Source organism: Narcine bancroftii, chromosome 12 (genome assembly GCF_036971445.1).
Source record: "Narcine bancroftii isolate sNarBan1 chromosome 12, sNarBan1.hap1, whole genome shotgun sequence".
Classification (NCBI taxonomy): domain Eukaryota; kingdom Metazoa; phylum Chordata; class Chondrichthyes; order Torpediniformes; family Narcinidae; genus Narcine; species Narcine bancroftii.
Genome location: NC_091480.1, coordinates 54,980,386 through 55,001,099, shown reverse-complemented (window position 1 = coordinate 55,001,099; position 20,714 = coordinate 54,980,386). Strand labels below are relative to the sequence as shown.

At 43.0% G+C, this 20,714-nt stretch overlaps 1 protein-coding gene across 9 annotated transcripts in view; it reads left to right on the top strand.

Moving 5' to 3' along the window:
• Positions 1–20,714, top strand: part of LOC138747011 (electroneutral sodium bicarbonate exchanger 1-like) — a 243,218-nt gene that overhangs the window by 207,485 nt on the left and 15,019 nt on the right. For all 9 annotated transcript variants that reach the window (XM_069905848.1, XM_069905847.1, XM_069905849.1 and 6 more), the window contains 2 exons: positions 8,960–9,133; positions 20,414–20,548. In XM_069905848.1, coding sequence (XP_069761949.1) covers positions 8,960–9,133; positions 20,414–20,548 — 309 coding nt within the window. The remainder of the gene's footprint in view (positions 1–8,959; positions 9,134–20,413; positions 20,549–20,714) is intronic.

Genomic DNA, 20,714 nt, shown 5'->3' with positions numbered 1-20,714 from the left:
GGCACTCTGTCACGGCGCAGTGTAAGTTTCAGGTCTGAAGGATGAGGAACTGCATGCCAGGTTGAGGGTTGAATCTGTGTGTCGTGATGTTGTGGTTCAGAAGCTGGTTTAATTCTTTGAATGTGGGTCCATCCTTTCTCTCTTGTTCTTACTGCGGTGTCTGTAATTAAAAGTACACAGAAGGGACCATCCCAGGCAGGTTTTAGTTGATCCTCTTGCCATGCTTTTACATAAACCCAATCACCAGGTTTAATAGAATGTATAGGAAAGTCTAAGGGTGGTGTTTGGGCTAATAGTCCCTTTTGTTTCAAATCTTGGATGGAAGTAGAAAGCCCTCGTAAAAATTTGGAAATGTATTGGTCATTAGCCTCAGAATGGAAGAATCAGTGTGGAACCCCATAAATGGGAGCCCAAACATCATCTCATACGGTGAGACTGCAAGATCTTTACGAGGTGCTGTCCGAATTCTAATCAGGGCTAATGGTAACGATTTAATCTAGGAAAGACCAGTCTCTTCATTAAGTCGAGTGAGTTGGAGTTTCAATGTTTGATTCATACGTTCGACTCGACCCGAACTTTGGGGATGCCATGGGGTATGTAGTTGCCATTCTATTCCTAGGTTCTTGCAGACACCCTGTAGAATCTGAGAGGTGAAATGCGTACCTCGATCTGAATCAATGGTCTGCATCATACCGTATCGTGGAATGACACATTCAATGAGTATTCTGATGACAGTGTTGGCACGATCATTCGGGGTAGGAAAAGCTTCAACCCATCTTGTAAAATGATCAACCATGACAAGGAGAAATTTGTAAATACCAATCTTAGGAAGTTCAGTAAAGTCTATTTGTATGCGCTGGAACGGGCGAACGGCAATGTCGCGACCGCCAGGTATTACTTGGCGCATCGATTTCTTATTAACCCTTTGACAAATGGGACAAGATCTAGTAGCAAGTTTAGTAATATTGTATATGCCAGGGCAGTGAAGGAAACGTTCAAAGGTATCAACAAGGGACTGGGTTCCCCAATGCGTTTGTTGATGTAACTGATCTATGACTTGGCGGGCTATGGCTTTGTTAAGGACTTGCCGTCCGTCGACTGTCCACCACAACCCGTCGGCAGTCTGGCAAAATCCCTTATCTCTCATTGAGACCTCCTCTTCCCGTGAAAAGATGGGGTTCTTTTTAATCTCTATCGGCGTGGGCAGTACCTGATACATGTGAATCTTTTCTGCTAATGCTGCTTGTTTGGCAGCTGCATCAGCCTGCCTGTTTCCTCTGGCTTCAGGACTGTTACCAGTCTGGTGTCCCCGCACATGTACAATGGCAATTTCGGACGGGAGTGTTAAAGCCTCTAGGGATTGGGTAATTAACTGTTCATGGGCTAACTTTTGTCCTTTGCCAGTTATCATCCCTCTTTCTTTCCATATCTTACCGAAGGTATGGACTACACCAAAAGCATATTTAGAATCAGTGTAGATCGTTCCTACCTTGTTCTCTAGTTCGTGGAGTGCTCTACAGAGGGCATATAGCTCACAGGATTGTGCTGACCAATGACCAGGGAGGCGACCAGCTTCGATCACCAGTTCCTGTTTACCGTCCACTATACTATACCCGCTATAGCGGGTTCCTGCAATACAACGTGAAGAACCGTCAATAAACAATCTTTCTCCTTCAGTTAAAGGGACATCGGTTAGGTCTTCCCTAATTTTTGTTTGTAAGTCGATAACCTCTGAGCACACATGTTCTAAATTGTTTGAGGGCTGGTCATTAGTTGGAGAGATGAGGAAGGCTGCTGGGTTGAGAGTTTTGGTCGTGAGTAAGGTCAAATCATTGCTGTCCATTAGTATCGTTTCGTATTTTAAGATTCTCAAATCCGTGAGCCACCTTCCAGCCCGCTGCAATAGAATATTGCGGACTGTATGAGGGGTATGAACTATCATAGGGGCGCCGAAAGTAATCTTTCGTCCTTCTTCAACCAAAATTGCAGTGGCTGCTATGGCTTGTATACACTCTGGCCAGCCGCGACAAACGGGGTCTAAAAGCTTTGACAGGAAAGCCACTGGTTGTCTATAGCCAGCCCTGCTTTGGGTGAGCACTCCGGTGGCTGCCCCAGCTTTGGTATTAGTGTATAAATCAAAAGGTTTGTTTAGGTCGGGTAGCGCTAAAACTGGGGCACGCGTAAGGCACTGTTTAACAAAGTTAAAATTTTCAATCTCTTCATCCGTCCAGTCAAGGGTTTCTGTTCCTATACTGGGAATCTTATCATAAAGGAATTTGACCAGGTTCGAATAATTTTCTATCCATATTCTACAGAATCCCACTAACCCAAGGAATTTCCTGAGTTCCTGGGCATTTTTGGGAGGGGGGATCTGTATAATACCAGTTATTCTCTCCGGGCTAATTTTCCTGGTTCCTTGACTAACTAGATGTCCTAAGTATTTGACCTCGGATTGCACAAATTGTAGTTTGGACTCACTGACTCTCAGACCTATCTTCTCCAAAAAATTTAAAAGTGCTACCGTAAAATCTTTAGCTAATTCATAAGTTCTTGCTGTAATTAGCAAGTCATCCACATACTGTATGAGTTGGCAATTTTCTCTCCGAGGAGCTTCATCTAATACCCGCTCTAGGACTTGACCAAATAAATTGGGCGATTCTGTAAAGCCTTGTGGAAGGACAGTCCACCGGTATTGGTTTTTACGGCCAGTAAAGGGGTTCTCCCATTCAAAGGCGAACATGTCTCTGCTCTCTGTGGCTAATGGACAAGTCCAGAATGCATCCTTGAGATCAATGACACTAAACCATTGATTATGGGGGTCAATTTTACTCATGATGGTATAGGGGTTGGGTACAACCGGGTGACGGGCAAGAATGAATTTGTTAAGCTCCCTCAAGTCCTGTACTAGGCGGTAGGTGCCGTCTGGTTTTTGAACAGGTAAAATCGGGGTATTAAAGGGAGACATACAGGGTTCGAGTATACCGTCCTGAATCAACTGGTCAATCACGGGCTGTAAACCTTTCCGGCCAGCCATCGGAATCGGGTACTGTTTCTGTCTAACAATTCGTTGAGTATCTTTTAAAGTGACTTGTAGCGGAGGAATATCGAGGATTCCTCTATTTCCCTTTCCTGCCCATACTCTTGGATTTATTAGTTTGCGATCTTCCTCGTTTAAAACATAGAATTGTACTCCAATGCCTGATTGTAGAGGTCGAGTACCGATAGCCAATTGGTCCTGTAAATCCCTTCCTAGCAAGCATACTCCGGCTTGGGGAAGTAATAGAAGATCCTCAATTATGATCTTATCTCCCATTTGAATTCTGACTTCTCGCAATACCGGGACAGGAAAGTCTCGTCCTCCTACCCCAGAAACTGTAACTGTCCCTTATATTTTCACCCCCTGGGGTTGGTGTAGAACGCTAGATCGGGCGGCTCCAGAATCGACCAAAAATGTCATCTTATCCCTGTGGGGTCCTATGCATAAATTAACTAACGGTTCTCCTTGCAGCCCCACGGTATGTATTAATTGAGAACCGTGACCCCCCTATTCGTGATCAGCTTCCATCAGGGCATAGGAACGTGTGTCCATTGCTCGCAGTGGGCATTCCTTTTTAAAGTGCCCTTCCTTTTTACAATGAAAACAAATAAGGGGTCCTGTTTCCCAATCTTTCCCAAAATTTCTAGGGGGTATACGTCGTCCCCGGAATCCTCCTCTACTCCTCCACCTGCTGGGGTCTCCACCTCCCCACCCGTGGCTCCCCTCACCTCGTACAGAAGTTGGCCAGTAATCCTTATCTTTTTCGTGATGGTCAGCTACTATTCCTTTGACTGTAATAGAATTTTAGCTTTCCCTTTTTGTTTATCCTCTGCCCTCTGGACAAATGCTCTCTGAGCAATCTGCAGTAACTGGGTAATTCCTTGCTCGTGCCAATTTTCTGTCTTTTGTAGCTTTCTTCTGATGTCTGGGGCTGAGTTCGTAACAAAACCCGTTAGAACCAATTGTTCCCCTGCTGGGGATTCTATGTTGAGACCCCCATATTGTTGAATTGCCGTGTGCAATCTATTGAGAAATGCAGAGGGGGTCTCCTCGGGACCTTGGGGAACCTCAAAGGCTTTTTTGAAGTTCTGTCCTTTGGGGACAGATTCCTTGATTCCTTTGATCAAATTAATCCTGTATTCCTCCATCAGTGTGCGGCCACCACTGGTATTTTTGTCCCAATTAGGTTTTGTGAGGGGGAATTTGACTTCTCCAGGGGTCGCCTCGTGTCCCCCTTGGTGTTCCTTATCCCATACTCTAATGCCTGCCTGTCGGATCATTCCCCGCTCATCTAAGGTAAACAAAGTCTTAAAGATGGATGTTAATTCCTCCCAAGTATACAGATTTGGTCCCAAAAATTGGTCTAACTGTTCGGCACATCCCTGTTGATCTTCTATCAGGGAGATTAATTCTTTCTTAAAATTACGTACTTCAGTGCTGGTCAGGGGCACATTTACGAACCCAAGACCTTCTCCCACGGGAACCTCCCGCAGGGGTCGCATCCAGCTAATTTCTGGTTTCTTAGATTTGTGTTCCTGTTCCCTGAGAAGTGAATCGCAGGGTTCTGCCACTTCTTCCTGAGGGATCTCACGCTGTTCTGAATTACAATGTTCTACCTCTACTGTCAACGGAGGTGGTAATCGAGCGCTTTGTGAGCGAGTCACCATACCATTCCGGTTCTCCTCTTTCTTCTCTAGTGGTGGGGGAGGAGGGGGAGGTGCAGAAGGGTAGGTCATAGGAGGGGAAGGAAAGATAGGAGCCGGCATAGGAGGAACATAAGGTGGAGGGAGGGAATGTAACACATCCCAACCCTGTGATTCAGGGACAAAAGGTTCCTCCTCTCTCTTATCCCTGAATTCTTTCTCATTCAAAACCAGTTGTTCAATGGGTCCCTTGAGCCAGCAGGCTGCATATTCCCTGCTCTCAACATTGTCTTTCTGGTTTTGATAGAGCCAGATGTTCAAAGCTTGACACATCCATTCATCCTCGGATCCGAACTTTGGCCAGTACACGGAGCTCCCTTTAACCGGGTATTTAACCCATTCAATACAACAATACCTGACCATTGTCAGTTTGTCTTTCCCACGGGTCTTTCCCGTGCCCCACTCAGATAACATCAACCCAAGCGGGCTGTACGTAGCTATCTGGTGTTCACATCCTGAACCAGGACTCTCTTCCTTGCTACTCATTATTCCCATACTTATAAACAAGTAAAATTACTCTTACCGTGTTCCAGTAGCAATGCTCTAGCGCGCTTCCTTCCGTCGTTTGTTCTCAATGCCTCTTCTCGGATATCACTCGCTTCTTCCACTGACCAGCCACCCGTCGCCCGTGAGTCCAGCTGAATCAGCCGGGGTGCACCTACTCTCGTCGTCGGGGCACTCTGTCAGTGGAGGGAGTGTGATCCCGGACGAGCCCCCATTTGTTAGAAATTAATGTACCTTTAAAGAAATTGCTCGAGACAAAAATTGAGAACAAAGAACATTTATTACTACAACAATGCAAAGTTGGGTGCTTTCCCTTACCCTGGGGCTCATCCAACTTTTATACAGTCAATTTCAGTATCAGAGTGCCCTCCCCCTTACATTCTTCTGCCCCCTGGATGGGTTTGGCATAGGTAATCCTTCCTGCCTACGTGCAGTTTCAGTACACTTGGAGGACCAGGGGGTATCCTGTGGATGCCCCATCATGTCATTGTCCTTATTCACACCTTCCTGATTCTCGGGGCTACAATCTCTTGGTATGCGGAGTTGACTCATTCTATCTTGGGTTGGCTAATTTCATATGTATAAATCTGTGTATGTTTAGCTAATTAGATATGTAGGACTTGGTACTTCTGTCCAGGGCTAGGAGACCTTTATCTGATCCAGACTACCTCAACTTCCTACATTCTATTGTACCTTACCATTCCTTTTCTTAGTCTTATGGTGGCTCTTGTCACACAGAAGATTCTTATGTTAATCGTGCTGACACTGCTTTCCTGCATCCTAATCCCCAAGCTCATCCTGTTTGTACTGGTTACAGCCATTAACTGATGAATTTTAGTTTCTTCCATGTTCATAATTTTAGATCAATTTTCCCATCTCTCACAAAAGTGTATATGTACCTTTTTTTGTGTGTATTTACGGGTAAGCATTAAAAACTTGGCAAAACGTGCAAGTAGGACAACAGGAAAAATCTTTTTCATAAAAAGACTCTCTCCCGGCAGCTCACAATTATCTTCTTTGGCTTGGCTTCGCAGACGAAGATTTATGGAGGGGTAATGTCCACGTCAGCTGCAGGCTCGTTTGTGGCTGACAAGTCCGATGGGGGACAGGCAGACACGGTTGCAGCGGTTGCAAAGGAAAATTGGTTGGTTGGGGTTGGGTGTTGGGTTTTCCTCCTTTGTCTTTTGTCAGTGAGGTGGGCTCTGCGGTCTTCTTCAAAGGAGGTTGCTGCCCACCGAACTGTGAGGCGCCAAGATGCACGGTTGGAGGCGATATCAGCCCACTGGCGGTGGTCCATGTGGCAGGCACCAAGAGATTTCTTTAGGCAGTCCTTGTACCTCTTCTTTGGTGCACCTCTGTCTCGGTGGCCAGTGGAGAGCTCGCCATATAACACGATCTTGGGAAGGCGATGGTCCTCCATTCTGGAGACGTGACCTGCTCAGCGCAGTTTGATCTTCAGCAGCGTGGATTCTATGCTGTCGGCCTCTGCCATCTCGAGTACTTCGATGTTGGTGATGAAGTCGCTACAATGAATTTTGAGGATGGAGTGGAGACAATGCTGGTGGAAGCGTTCTAGGAGCCGTAGGTGATGCCGGTAGAGGACCCATGATTCGGAGCCGAACAGAAGTGTGGGTATGACAACGGCTCTGTATATGCTAATTTTTGTGAGGTTTTTCAGTTAGTTGTATTTCCAGACTCTTTTGTGTTGTGTTCCAAAGGCGCTGTTTGCCTTGGCGAGTCTGTTGTCTATCTCATTGTCGATCCTTGCATCCGATGAAATAGTGCAGCCGAGATAGGTAAACTGGTTGACCGTTTTGAGTTTTGTGTGCCCGATGGAGATGTGGGGGGGGTGGGGGGGCTGGCTGATGGAGGACCTCCTTTGGCAGTTTCCGCAAAACAGGACGTCAAGCACTGAAGAGCTGGCTCTGAATGGGCAACTAAAGTGACATCGTCTGCAAAGAGTAGTTCATGGACAAGTTGCTCTTGTGTCTTGGTGTGAGCTTGCAGGCGCCTCAGATTGAAGGGACTGCCATCCGTGCGGTACCAGATGTAAACAGCGTCTTCATTGTTGAGGTCTTTCATGGCTTGTTTCAGCATCATGCTGATGAAGATTGAAAAGAGGGTTGGTGCGAGAACGCAGCCTTGCTTCACGCCATTGTTAATGGAGAAGGGTTCAGAGAGCTCATTGCTGTATCTGACCCGACCTTGTTGGTTTTTGTGCAGTTGGATAACCATGTTGAGGAACTTTGGGGGGCATCCGAGGCGCTCTAGTATTTGCCAAAGCCCTTTCCTGCTCACGGTGTCGAAGGCTTTGGTGAGGTCAACAAAGTATATAGTTACAGTATCTAGACTGTGCTTACAGCGATTGGCTGAGAGCTTATCCACGCCTACTGTCTGGGCCTTAAAGGGTTGTGTCCCTAGCCAGGTCGGATCATTCCGGACTGGTTGGCCACCTGTGAAGAGCTCCTGTCTTTTGCTAATAAAAGCCTTGGTTTGGATCAACAAGTCTTTGATTCTTTCGACGAGCTCTACATGTCCAGACTCATCTATCTTGAACCTGACACTTTCTCAACACAACAGTGACCAATGCGGGGACCAATAGTGTTACTGTTGGCATTACTCACCATTATCACACTAAGACCTTCACATACAAGACCAGGGGAATATTTTTTGAACCATTTGGTGGGGGGGGGGGGGGGGGGGGGAAATGGGTCTAAAATGCCATCAAATACAGTATGTTATACGTGACACTAGATGCCGACGGTGTTGTGTTGCACGTTCCGCCTCTTTTACTTCCAGAATGTCGGCTTGCTGTTTAAAATGACACACTGACCTGACATTATGCTGGCTTTGTTTGATTCATTGAAAACAACCAAAGCTGACTTAATGCCGGCTCTTCTTTACAGCAATATTGCGGGATTTCTGTGTAAAAAGCATCAGTGACTTGCAGCTCAGTTTGTAAAAGTGGGCATGACAATGGTGTGAGATGGTACATTTAATAAGATTAGATAGATGATTAACTCGATCTGTGATCCAGTAGTCTTAACACATTGCTTACACATTTAGTCACTGCCTGTGGCTTAATTTAGCTTTCTTTAGCCAATGCAAGATGGCACATCTTAGTGATAGGAAGTGTGTTATATGTCTTTGTCAGATAACCAGTACCCTTAACCTATTTAAGTTGTTCTAATAAAAAGGAAATGGAACAATTTTTTTCTTTTTTTTGTTATACACTGTACTTGTGCATTTAAAATGTGTTATTTTACATTCTAATGTCATAAAAGCACAAACTTCAAGGATATCGTATTAGTGGGGGAGTAGGAAAGAGCCCATGATTGGAGTAATAAGGATAGTGAAATGTATTTTTGTGCAGAGAAGTATGTTAGAAACTCCTCTCTGAATTGTTCAGGTTGTGAAAGCATGTATATTTTTCCAAGTATTTTTATCTTTTAAAGAAAAATACATCTCTCAATGCAACCTCCAAAATTATGTGGGAATTTGAGAAACCAGCTGTGTGTGTGTATATATATATATATATATATCTATATAAAAAAATATGTGATTTTTAAAAAAAATCTTTTTATGCCATAAAATCTCAATGTATTTTAAGATGTAATATCCATAATATTAATTAGAAATGAGTTTCAACATTTTGACAGGTGATTCTGATCTAAATGAACATTTTTTAAATTGTACTCAAACTTGCTTTTCCCAGTTCTTTGATCGTCTCCAGCTATTTGCAATGCCAGCCAAGCACCAACCAGATTTTATCTACCTACGTCATGTGCCTCTGCGCAAAGTTCATCTTTTTACCCTGATACAGCTCGGATGTCTAATCCTACTGTGGGTCATCAAAGCCTCACCTGCTGCGATTGTCTTTCCTATGATGGTAAAAATTGTCTTTTTAATGTATTTTGTGTACCTGATTGTGAAAATTAATTTTATTTTCCTCCCTTTTAGGTCTCCCTGGAGTTTGTACTATCCTTTACTTAAGGGTGATTGGGAACTTGCTGATTGGCCCACACTAAAGTTCTCCAAAAACTTTTCTAATGAACTTTCAAATTCCTTTCTTGTGAAATCTGTTGTGACAAAGGTTTATAAATGTTGTTTAAAATCTTTCTTGGTTATTTAAAAGCTTGAAGAGTCAGCTCTGGACCCTTCAAATTAAATATTCGCTTTTGGTTTCTGGCTTGTACAAAATACTTGTAATTATAGACGAAGAAACAAGTGAAATATTTAAGAGAATGTTCCACTGCTGACGGTCCTTCTTTTTGGACCAGACACTCAATCAAAGATCTCTCTGGTAAAAGTAAATGTTGTGGAACTATTTTAAAGAAATGGGGAATTGCCTTTGTTTTTCAAGGCAACATCGTATTGTGGGGATACAAACACACCAAATATTCAATGTTAGATCAGTGCAAGTTGCTGTGCGCAAATTAGCAGGATTTTTTTTTGCATTGTAAGCTTGACTGCTTCAGAGGTACTACTTTTGCAACTAAAGCACTTTGAGAATCCTGAAGATAATGAAAAGCACTTTAGATTCATTCTTTATAACTCGAGTGAGGAGTTGATTAGAGAAAAAATGTAGAAATCACAAGATGGTCATAAACTATAAGCAAACTGGATAAGTAGAGGGCATGTGAGGCACTGCTAGCCTCCCAAATGGGAGGTGAACTATTGACTATGGGCTTTTTAGGTATCCAAGAATGGAAAGCTGAGTGGTTCAATATAATTGTTCTTATTGAGATATGCTATCTTAATATTGTAGATGTCGATTTTTTCCAAAAATAAAGTTCATTCAATTTTTACATTTTAATTTTAATTAAATTTTTTAATTTCGGCCTACAGCACAGTAATAGCCCCTTTTTGCTCACGAGCAATGCCGCCCAATTACACATAAATTAACCTACATCCCCGGTACGTTTTGAATGGTGAGCACCCAGAAGAAATGCACACAGACATGGGGAGAACGTACAAATTTCTATTGACAGTGTGGGATTTGACTGATCCCAGTTGCAGGAGCTATAAAGGCATTGTGCTTACTGTGCCATTCACAATAAAAAAAATTTTAAAGTTCCCTTTTTTCAGATCCATTGTGTCATATCCATACATTTCCATTAACATACATTGTTACACATGTTCTCTAATTGCACCATTTTGCCACCACTGTAGCCCCTTGTTGATACTCCCATCTTTCTTTTCTTTCTTTTCTTTGGCTTGGCTTCGCGGACGAAGATTTATGGAGGGGGTAAAAAAAAGTCCACGTCAGCTGCAGGCTCGTTTGTGGCTGACCAGTCCGATGCGGGACAGGCAGACACGATTGCAGCGGTTGCAAGGGAAAATTGGTTGGTTGGGGTTGGGTGTTGGGTTTTTCCTCCTTTGCCTTTTGTCAGTGAGGTGGGCTCTGCGGTCTTCTTCAAAGGAGGCTGCTGCCCGCCAAACTGTGAGGCGCCAAGATGCACGGTTTGAGGCGTTATCAGCCCACTGGCGGTGGTCAATGTGGCAGGCACCAAGAGATTTCTTTAGGCAGTCCTTGTACCTTTTCTTTGGTGCACCTCTGTCACGGTGGCCAGTGGAGAGCTCGCCATATAATACGATCTTGGGAAGGCGATGGTCCTCCATTCTGGAGACGTGACCCATCCAGCGCAGCTGGATCTTCAGCAGCGTGGACTCGATGCTGTCGACCTCTGCCATCTCGAGTACCTCGACGTTAGGGGTGTGAGCGCTCCAATGGATGTTGAGGATGGAGCGGAGACAACGCTGGTGGAAGCGTTCTAGGAGCCGTAGGTGGTGCCGGTAGAGGACCCATGATTCGGAGCCGAACAGGAGTGTGGGTATGACAACGGCTCTGTATACGCTTATCTTTGTGAGGTTTTTCAGTTGGTTGTTTTTCCAGACTCTTTTGTGTAGTCTTCCAAAGGCGCTATTTGCTACTCCCATATTGTACTGCCAACCTCCATCAATCCCAACTTGCATCTTCAGCAAATACCCACTTTTGGCAGCAACAGGTAATGCAGATGCAATTGATTTTCCCAGGAAACAGGTCATAATAAACAATATGGATAGTCATTTGTGCACTTCTATGCAAATTTATACTTTAATTACCAAATCAGTGCCTTAATCTTTCCCAGGGACCACTCATTGACTCCCATTCTGTCAGACAATCATTTTGCAATTTTGACCTCTGCTTTATCTTCCTCAGCAGACTAAAATTATTTTGGCTATATTTCTGGAGAAGAAGCTCAAGCTGCATGTCAGACTTTCCGTATTGTTTGTCAGGCTCTACTACAATATATGCACCCTCCTGACTGGGGGAAAAAGTGCTGTTCTTCATTTGTTGCTGGGTCGAAGTCTTGGAATTCCATCCCTAGTAACATTGAGTATATCCGCAGCTCAAGGACTGCAGTGGTCAAGAAGGTAGCTTGACACTTTCTCAAGGGCACCACTTCCTCAAGGGCAATTAAAGATGGACAATTAAATTCTGGATCAGTCTGTATCCTTTGAATAACCTTTTTTAAAAAAAAAATTTCCCAGATCTTGTTATTCCTTGAGACATAGCACACATCATACAGGGCAGGGGCTTTGCTGTTGCATAATGTGTACACCAGCAAGAACTCGTATGTGACACAAAATTCAGGGGCCATTAATGTAAGGGTGTTTATTTATTTATTGTCACTTGTAGCAAGATACAGTGGGGAAAAATGTGTTTTGCAAGCTATCCTGGCAAATCAACCTGCACACAGGTGCTGCAGAATAAAACAATAGTACAGTGTTACAGAGGAAAGTACAGATAAAGCCATGGAAGTTTACAATGAGAGAGGTTTGAGAGAGTGGGATTATGTTTTTTCTTTCATGTATGACAGGTTCGTTCAACAGTTTGATAACAGCAGGAAAGAAACTCTTTGAATTTGGTGTTTCTTGTTTTCAAATTTTGATCTTTGACCTGACAGGAGGGAGGTGGGGAGGAGTCTGATTGGAGGGGGATGGATTCTTTATGTTGGCTGTTTTCCTGAGGCAGTGGGAAGTATCGACTGAGTCATTGGAGGAAAGGCTGGTCTGAGCAGCCTTCACAACTCTGCAATTTATTGCATCTTGAGCAGAACAATTCCTGTACCAAGCTGTGACTCATCAGGATGGAATGTGCATCTATTAAAGATTGGTTAAAATTGATGAATTTCCTTAGCCCTCTGACAAAGTGGAGGCATTGCTGTGTTTTCTTGGCCTTGGCATCCATATAGTTGGACCAAGACAAATTGGTGAAATTTACACCTGGGAACTATGTGGGAAGCGAGCCTGCCATCGAAAACTGTGATGGGTCATTTATTTAGGAAATATGATTTTGCATAGTACCTGTACTTCATCATTTTGATGCACCTGATAACCTTTCACCTTGCCATCTTGTTGTTCCTTGATATTTGAATTTTGAATGGATGTGTTAAAAGACTGATCGAGGTGTCTGATTTTTTTTTAAATTGTGTAATAGTGCAGGCAGTAAGTATGATCAAAATTCTTTATCTGCTCAAACATTGTGATCCACCTTGATATGGATTTTAAACTCCTCTGATGCAATTCTCTAATTAAACAATAGTTAAGAAAGAACTCTTGCAAGTTGCTTACGATTCCAAAAGCTTAAGTCCACATGCCTACAAATTCTGAGGGCTCTGTGCCAGGAAGTTGCTGTACTCTTGGATTGCAGCTTTTAAAAGCAATGCATTTAGACGAAGTTAGGAGTAGTCCATCTCTGCGCAATTGTCTACTTGTTGCTGCTGAAAGCTCAGTCCTCTCTTGGGCTATTAATCAGACCAAGTACAGACTTTTCCTTTGCTTATGCTTGTCTAAATTTACTCAAGTACATTGAACTCTGTACCAAATGTGGCATCAATTTGTCTGCGTCAAGATCTCTTTTGCAGTTGCCTTGTAGTCGCTGTAGAATGTATTGCAGCCTACTACTTTAGTCATAACACTGACAGCATTTGCTATCAGCAGAATACTTAACCTGAAAGCACAACAAGAATCAGTGATTTGTATACACACTTGATGGTTTTGAACAGTGAATGAAAGTAGCAAGTCCAGCTGATGTCCTAGATCTTAAAGCATGTGGCTGCCCCACTCTTACCATTAATACTCCCCATTGCTCACCTATATCCAACGACCCAGCTTGTGTGTTCCTCTAAGCTATTCATAATATTGTTGAAGTGTACATCTTTATTGAATGCTTTCTGTTTTGTTAGTTCCTGCATTGTTATTCTGTTATCAGATGAGATGGTGGAATACTTTTCTTAATAAAACTTCTGTTAACATTGCAGGCAGTTACGTGCTTCCATTTAATTCTCATCAAAATTTTGCAATTATTCACAATCTATTTTATATAATTTAGTTCTAGATCCTATCCACCAAATCTGCTATATTCTATATTCTTGCTAATCTGCAGATGACCCCTTATCAAGGTTGTTACAAAGACCAACAGCATGTTGCTGTCTCTCTCCTGTTCAGTGTCTCTTTCTTACAATGATATTAGTAAGCCCCGTTCACACTGGCACTCTGTCCCAGTAATTAACTGCCAATATACCCGTTAATGTGCCAGTGTGAACGCTCGTGAATTGGCACACAGACGTCAGATCACTCCGGGGATGGACCGCCTAGTGAGGGTGTATCATCCCTGTGGCGATCTGACGTCTGCATGCCAGTTAGCCCAGTGTGAACAGGATTTGGGGTATCCTGAGACAAATTAGGACATCACCGGTGGAGGATAGGTACTCCTCTCCCTGGGGATGCCTGGTGCTGAGTGTGAAAGAATGCAGAAAACCGGTTAATAGCAATCCAGTGTGAATGGCAAAAATGGCTTCTTAAACCGGTTCATTGAACAACCAATTTACTGGTTAGCCAATGTGAAAAGGGCTAACTAACATAATGATCACATTGGTCTTTTGGATACTCTATATTCATGTTTTGCAATATTCTTTACCATATACACATTGTCTCTTCTTTCGTTGGGAGCACCAATTAAAGTTGGATTTTATGCCTGCAGCTCTTCAAGCTCCTTTGATTTTGTGTGCATTTTATATTTGTATGCATACAAACTTTTATTTTCCTTTCTCATTGTACTAATTCACTTTTAGGTGTTGTGAATATTGCATCTTGGATACATCTTTTGTTACCTCCAACTTGATTTTTGTCATTAATCAGTTGTCATTTAAGCTAACTCTTCATGAAGTGAGCATGGGGTACACTTTTTGTGCGTATGCTCCATTCCAGCTCTGAAGAGGCTAATTTGACACTTGATGGCACAATTTGTCATTTTAACCTTGTATCATAATCTCAACTGATTCCTTTCCACTTTGGATGTAGGAGGGGTTTTAAGAAGAAAGCATTTTGTTTGCCTCTCAATATTTATTAGAAAATTCCAGTGTACTATAACTGTTAACATTTTTTGCATATTTGCTTTAAAATGCAAAGGTATTGCATTGCCAATTCAAAGAGTATATAGGCTCTTGGATCATTGGGTTATCTTCCAACTTTTATTTCTATTTGTACACTATTTGAATTTTTTAAATTCAATTTTTGTGATCTGGACATGTCTGCTGTAGACAGTGGAAGAGAGAAGGAAGTTGATTAGGAAAATTGGAAACTGAGAATTGGTCAGCATGAACCTGAATAGATGTAAGGTCAGGTTGTGCTGACATTTGGATACCTGTTGCTATCAGTGGGGGAATATAATTGCAGTAATTTTCCTTCTAAGACTGCCATATAGTGCTGTGGACACCATCGTACCTGACACCAAAAAGCACAGGCAGTTTTGAAATGCTGTTTACCAGGGACCTGGTAACATAACTGTGGATAATGTGGCTATAGTGATTTTGAACTTGCAGAAATATGAAAGAATTGAAGAACAAAAACGAGCATGGAAATGGAATCGACTTGTAGTCATATAATTGCCTATAAAAATCAAAGCCATCTAGAAAACTTACAAAGTAATGTATAAAAAGAGTTGACTGGCAGCAGTAACTGCAGAGACTAACGACTGCAGAAGAAGACCTCTGGTCTCTGACTTGAAGAGAAATTTGCTACATTGGACCCTGGCCAAGTTCATCTCAAACAGGCAATACCAGACAACAATTGGAGGTTGTGCAGCTAGCTAAAAGAACTGAGTAATTAAAGGGTAGGTTTTCTTTGACCTACCTAGTGAATCTTTGAGTTATTTGAACTACCGTAATCATTAATAAAGTATAATTTTTAAACAAAGTCATCTGATGTGGTCTGTCATGTGCTGCATTTAAATTTATTCGTTTAATAGGTATTTAATTGGAAACACTGGCATTGATAGTAAATGTGGCAAGTTACTGCAGTCACTCTGAAGACACTTCCACAGTGCTATTGGGTATGAAGTTCCAGGAGTTGGTTCCAGTACTAATGAAGAATTTGCAATGCATTTCCAAGTCTGGATGTTGTGATTTATAAGGGATCTTGCAGGTGGTGGTTTTTCCCACACTCCTACTCCTCTTGTCCTCCTCAGTGATGGAGATTTCCGGTTTGGGAGCTTCTGTTAGAATAGATTAGGTAAGTTACTGTCAATTGTCAACTCTTTGCTGATGGACCCAATAAATGCTTGGGTTGGTTGATGTTCCAATCAAGAGATGCACTTTGTTTTGAGTGTTGACAAGCTTCCTGAGTTGTGGAACTCTACTCGTGTGGGCAAATTGATCAGATCCCATCACTCTCTTGACTTACACCTTGTTGATGGTGGAAGGTACTTTAACGTGTCAGGAGGTGAGTCACTCAATACAAGATACTTATGTACTGACTTGCTCTTGCAACCATCATATTCGTGTATTTGGTCCAGTTGAATTTTTTTGTGACCAGGATGCTGATGGTGGGGGATGCTCCAATGATCATGTCTTTGAATATCATGAGTAGGTACTTGTACCTGTCGGAGACCATCATTGTCTGATATTTTTGTGACATAAATGTTATTTGAAACTTAACAGTCTGTGCCTGGAAGTTCTCTTGGTCTTTTTGTATGAGTGTGCTAATAAAACATTGGGCATTGAGCAGCTATCCCCATTTCTGACCATACAAAAAAAAGAATGTCATTGATGAACCGACAGAAGATTCAAGATTATTTTATTGTCATGTAATAAAACAGAAAATGTGATATAACACAGTATTTCCATTAGTCCACTGTAAGGCAAACTAAGATTCACGATCAGCAGAAATTGCCCAGCACCCCTTACATAGAACAATTACAGCACAGAAACAAGTCACCTTAGCCCCGCTAGTCTGTGCCAAACCATTTTTTCCTAGTCCTAGACCTGGACCCTGCCCATAGCCCTCCTTACCTTTCCCATCCATGTTACCACCTGTCCAAATTCTTCGTAAATGTTAAAATTGAGCCCATATTCACCACTTCAGCTGGAAGCTCGTTCCACACACCCACCACTGTGTGAAGAAGTTTCCCCCCATGTTTCCCCTTTTACCCTTAATCTATGTCCTCTAGTTTGTATCTCACCCACCTTCAGTAGAAAAAGCCCATCCACATTTCCTCTGTCTATCCCCTCATAGTTTTAAATATCTCCATCAAATCTCCCCTCATTCTTCTATGCTCCAGGGAATAAACTCCTAACCTGTTTAACCTTTTCCCTGTAACTCAGTTCCCAAAGTCCGGGCAACATCCTAGTAAATTTTCTCTGCATTCTTTCAATCCTATTGATATCTTTCCTGCAATTAGGTGACCAAAACTGTACACAAAACTCCAAATTTGGCCTCACCAATGTCTTATACAACTTTAACATCCCAACTCCTGTACTCAATTCTTTGATTTATGAAGGCTAATATGCCAAAAGCTCCCTTTACAACCCTATAATTCCATTTTCAGGGAATTAAGTATCTCTGTATTCCTAAATATATCTGCTTTCTGCTCTCCTTAAGTATCTTGTACTGAGTGACACCTTCTGACACCATTTACCGTGTATGTCCTTTCTTGATTTGTCTTTCCAAAATGCAACACCTCACACTTGCCCACATTAAACTCCATCTGCCATTTTTCAGTCCAGATCCCTCTACAAGCTTTGAAAACCACCTTCTCTGTCCACAAAACCTCCAATCTTAGTGTCATCTGCAAACTTGCTGATCCAATTTACCACATTATCATTCAGATCATTGATATAGATGTCAAACAACAATGGGCCCAGTACACCACTAGTCACAGCCCTCCAATCTGAGAAGCAATCATCCACCACTACTCTCCAGCTTCTCCCATCCAGTCATTGTCGAATCCAGTTCACTATTTCTCCATGATTAGCCAGCGTCTGAACCTTCCTGACAAACCCCCAATGTGGGGCCTTGTCAAAAACTTTACTAAAGTCCATATAGACAATATCCACAGCCTTTGTCAACCTTCCTGGTAACCTTTTTGAAAAACTCTAAGATTGGTTAAACACGATCTACCATGCACAAAACCACATTGATTATCTCTAATCAGTTTCTGGCTATCCAGTGGATATAATTCTATATCCGATCTCTTTGAAAACCTTACAATAATTTACCTACCACTGATGTCAGGTTCACCAGCCTATAATTTGACTACTGGGCAGTCTATAATACAATCCATGAGTGTGGTCATACATTTCTCATTCCTCAGTTCCACCCATATAGCCTCAGTAGACAAGCCCTCTAGTCTGTCCTGCCTGAGCACAGCTGTGATATTTTCCCTAACGAGCAATGCCAGTCCTCCACCTCTCATTCCTCCCCCCCCCCTCCATTCTATCGCGTCTAAAGTAACAGAAGCGCAGAACATTGAGCTGCCAGTCCTGACCTTTCTGCAACCAAGTTTCACTGATGGCCACAATGTCATCATTCCACATGCCAATCCATTCTTTAAGCTCGTCTGCCTTTCCTACAATACTCATTGCTTTCAAAGAGATGCACCTGGTAACATTTCCATCACGTTCAACCCATTGACTTCTAACGGTGCATGTAATTTTCGCATAATCTTTTCCCTCCTCCACTCCTCTATCTGCTCTGTCACTCTGGTTCCCCTCCCCCTGCAAATCTGGTTTAAACCTTCTGGAGCAGCACGAGCAAACCTTCCCACAAGGATATTAGTCCCCTCCAGTTCAGATGCAAACGGTCTTGTCTGAACATGTCACAATTCCCTGGAAGAGAGCCCGATGATCCAGAAACCTGAAGCCCTCCCTCCTACACCATGTCTTTAGCCACTTGTTAAGCTGCATTATCCTCCTATCTCTAACCATACCAGAAAGTAGTCACTATCCTGGAGGCCCTTTCCTTCAACCTAGCACCTAACTCTCTGAGCTCATCTTGCAGGATCTCCTCACCCTTTCTACCCACATCCCTACATGGTCGACGACATCTGGTTGCTCACCCTCCATCTTGAGAATGCCGTGAACTCGATCTGAGATATCTTGCCCCCTTGCACCACGGAGGCAACATACCATCTGGGATACTCAATCTCTTCCACAGAACCTCTTATCTGTCCCCCTAACTATGGAATCCCCTATCACTACAGCTCACCTCTTCTCCTCCTTTCCCTTCTTAGCCACAGGACTAGACACCATGCAAGAGACCTGATTGCCATGGCTTGAGCACGGTAGGTCATATCCCTCAACAGTATCAAAAATGCTATACTTGTTAGTCAGGGTAACACCCACAGGGGTGCCCTGCACTGCCTGCCTGTTCCTTTTCCCTCTCCTGACAGTCACCCATCTACCCTCCTCCTGCCTCCTAGGTGTGATAGTGTCCCTGAAACTCCTGTCAATCACATCCTCTGCTTCCCGAATGATACGGAGTTCATCCAGCTCCAATTCCTTGACTTGGCTTTACAGGCCAAGAAACAAAACAGAATCCCCCAGAGTCACTAGAATGTCCATAGATTCGCCTCCAGTGCTCCTGCAGCCTCTACAACCACACGCTCTTCAGTCCAACCTATCAGTGACCCAAATTCCAGATCCAAACCTCCAACATGAATGATCAGGAAGCCTCCAGCCCCCTCTTGCATCTCGGTTCTGATATCTAGTACCCCTTCAACCAGTCTCCAATGGGGAAGGGGGTGGTCTCTCCATTTTATGGCCCCCTGTGCCAGTCCTCAGCTTCCCTGGAGATGAATTGGATTCCAAGAGAATTTGGAGAGTATTTACTAATTTAATTTTATTGAAGAAAAATCTATGTTTAATATTTAGGGCTTCATATTAATGCATCCATTGATTGGTCTTCTGTGGTAACTAGATTCTGAATGAAAGAATACCCAATCTGCCTAAAATGCCAGAAAATATAGCAATAAAGCGATGTCCTTAGGTCTGGAAATCTGAGATGTCGTGATCCAATGAAATTCACTACATCTTTAAATAACAGGAGATTGCACTGTAAATAAAACTTCTGTGTTTTTATTAAAGTGTACATTTATTATCACAAAGATAAGCGTATACAGAGCCGTTGTCATACCCACACTCCTGTTCGGCTCCGAATCATGGGTCCTCTACCGGCACCACCTACGGCTCCTAGAACGCTTCCACCAGCGTTGTCTCCGCTCCATCCTCAACATCCATTGGAGCGCTCACACCCCTAACGTCGAGGTACTCGAGATGGCAGAGGTCGACAGCATCGAGTCCACGCTGCTGAAGATCCAGCTGCGCTGGATGGGTCACGTCTCCAGAATGGAGGACCATCGCCTTCCCAAGATCGTATTATATGGCGAGCTCTCCACTGGCCACCGTGACAGAGGTGCACCAAAGAAAAGGTACAAGGACTGCCTAAAGAAATCTCTTGGTGCCTGCCACATTGACCACCGCCAGTGGGCTGATAACGCCTCAAACCGTGCATCTTGGCGCCTCACAGTTTGGCGGGCAGCAGCCTCCTTTGAAGAAGACCGCAGAGCCCACCTCACTGACAAAAGGCAAAGGAGGAAAAACCCAACACCCAACCCCAACCAACCAATTTTCCCTTGCAACCGCTGCAATCGTGTCTGCCTGTCCCGCATCGGACTGGTCAGCCACAAACGAGCCTGCAGCTGACGTGGACTTTTTACCCCCTCCATAAATCTTCGTCCGCGAAGCCAAGCCATTATTATTATTATTACATTTATTAAGAATCATTAACAAGCAAGTTGTTTGTTATCTCAATATTTCTTAATCTGATCTCTGATGATATATTGCAGGTATTAGCTCTAGTTTTTGTTAGAAAATTGATGGACCTTTGCTTTCTGAAGCGTGAGCTAAGCTGGCTTGATGATTTAATACCTGAAAGTAAGAAGAAAAAGTTAGATGACGCCAAAAAAGTCAAAGAGGACGGGGTAAGATTTAATTGTCATAAAAGACTTGTTTTAATTTCCTACTTGTCTTCAATAGTTTTGGATTACAGCAAGTGACTTGTTTTGAAGATGAAATTGTGTACAGAATTTGCATAAAGATTTTTCAAATCTACTATTGTCTAATAGAGTTGGTTAATGCAAAAAAAGA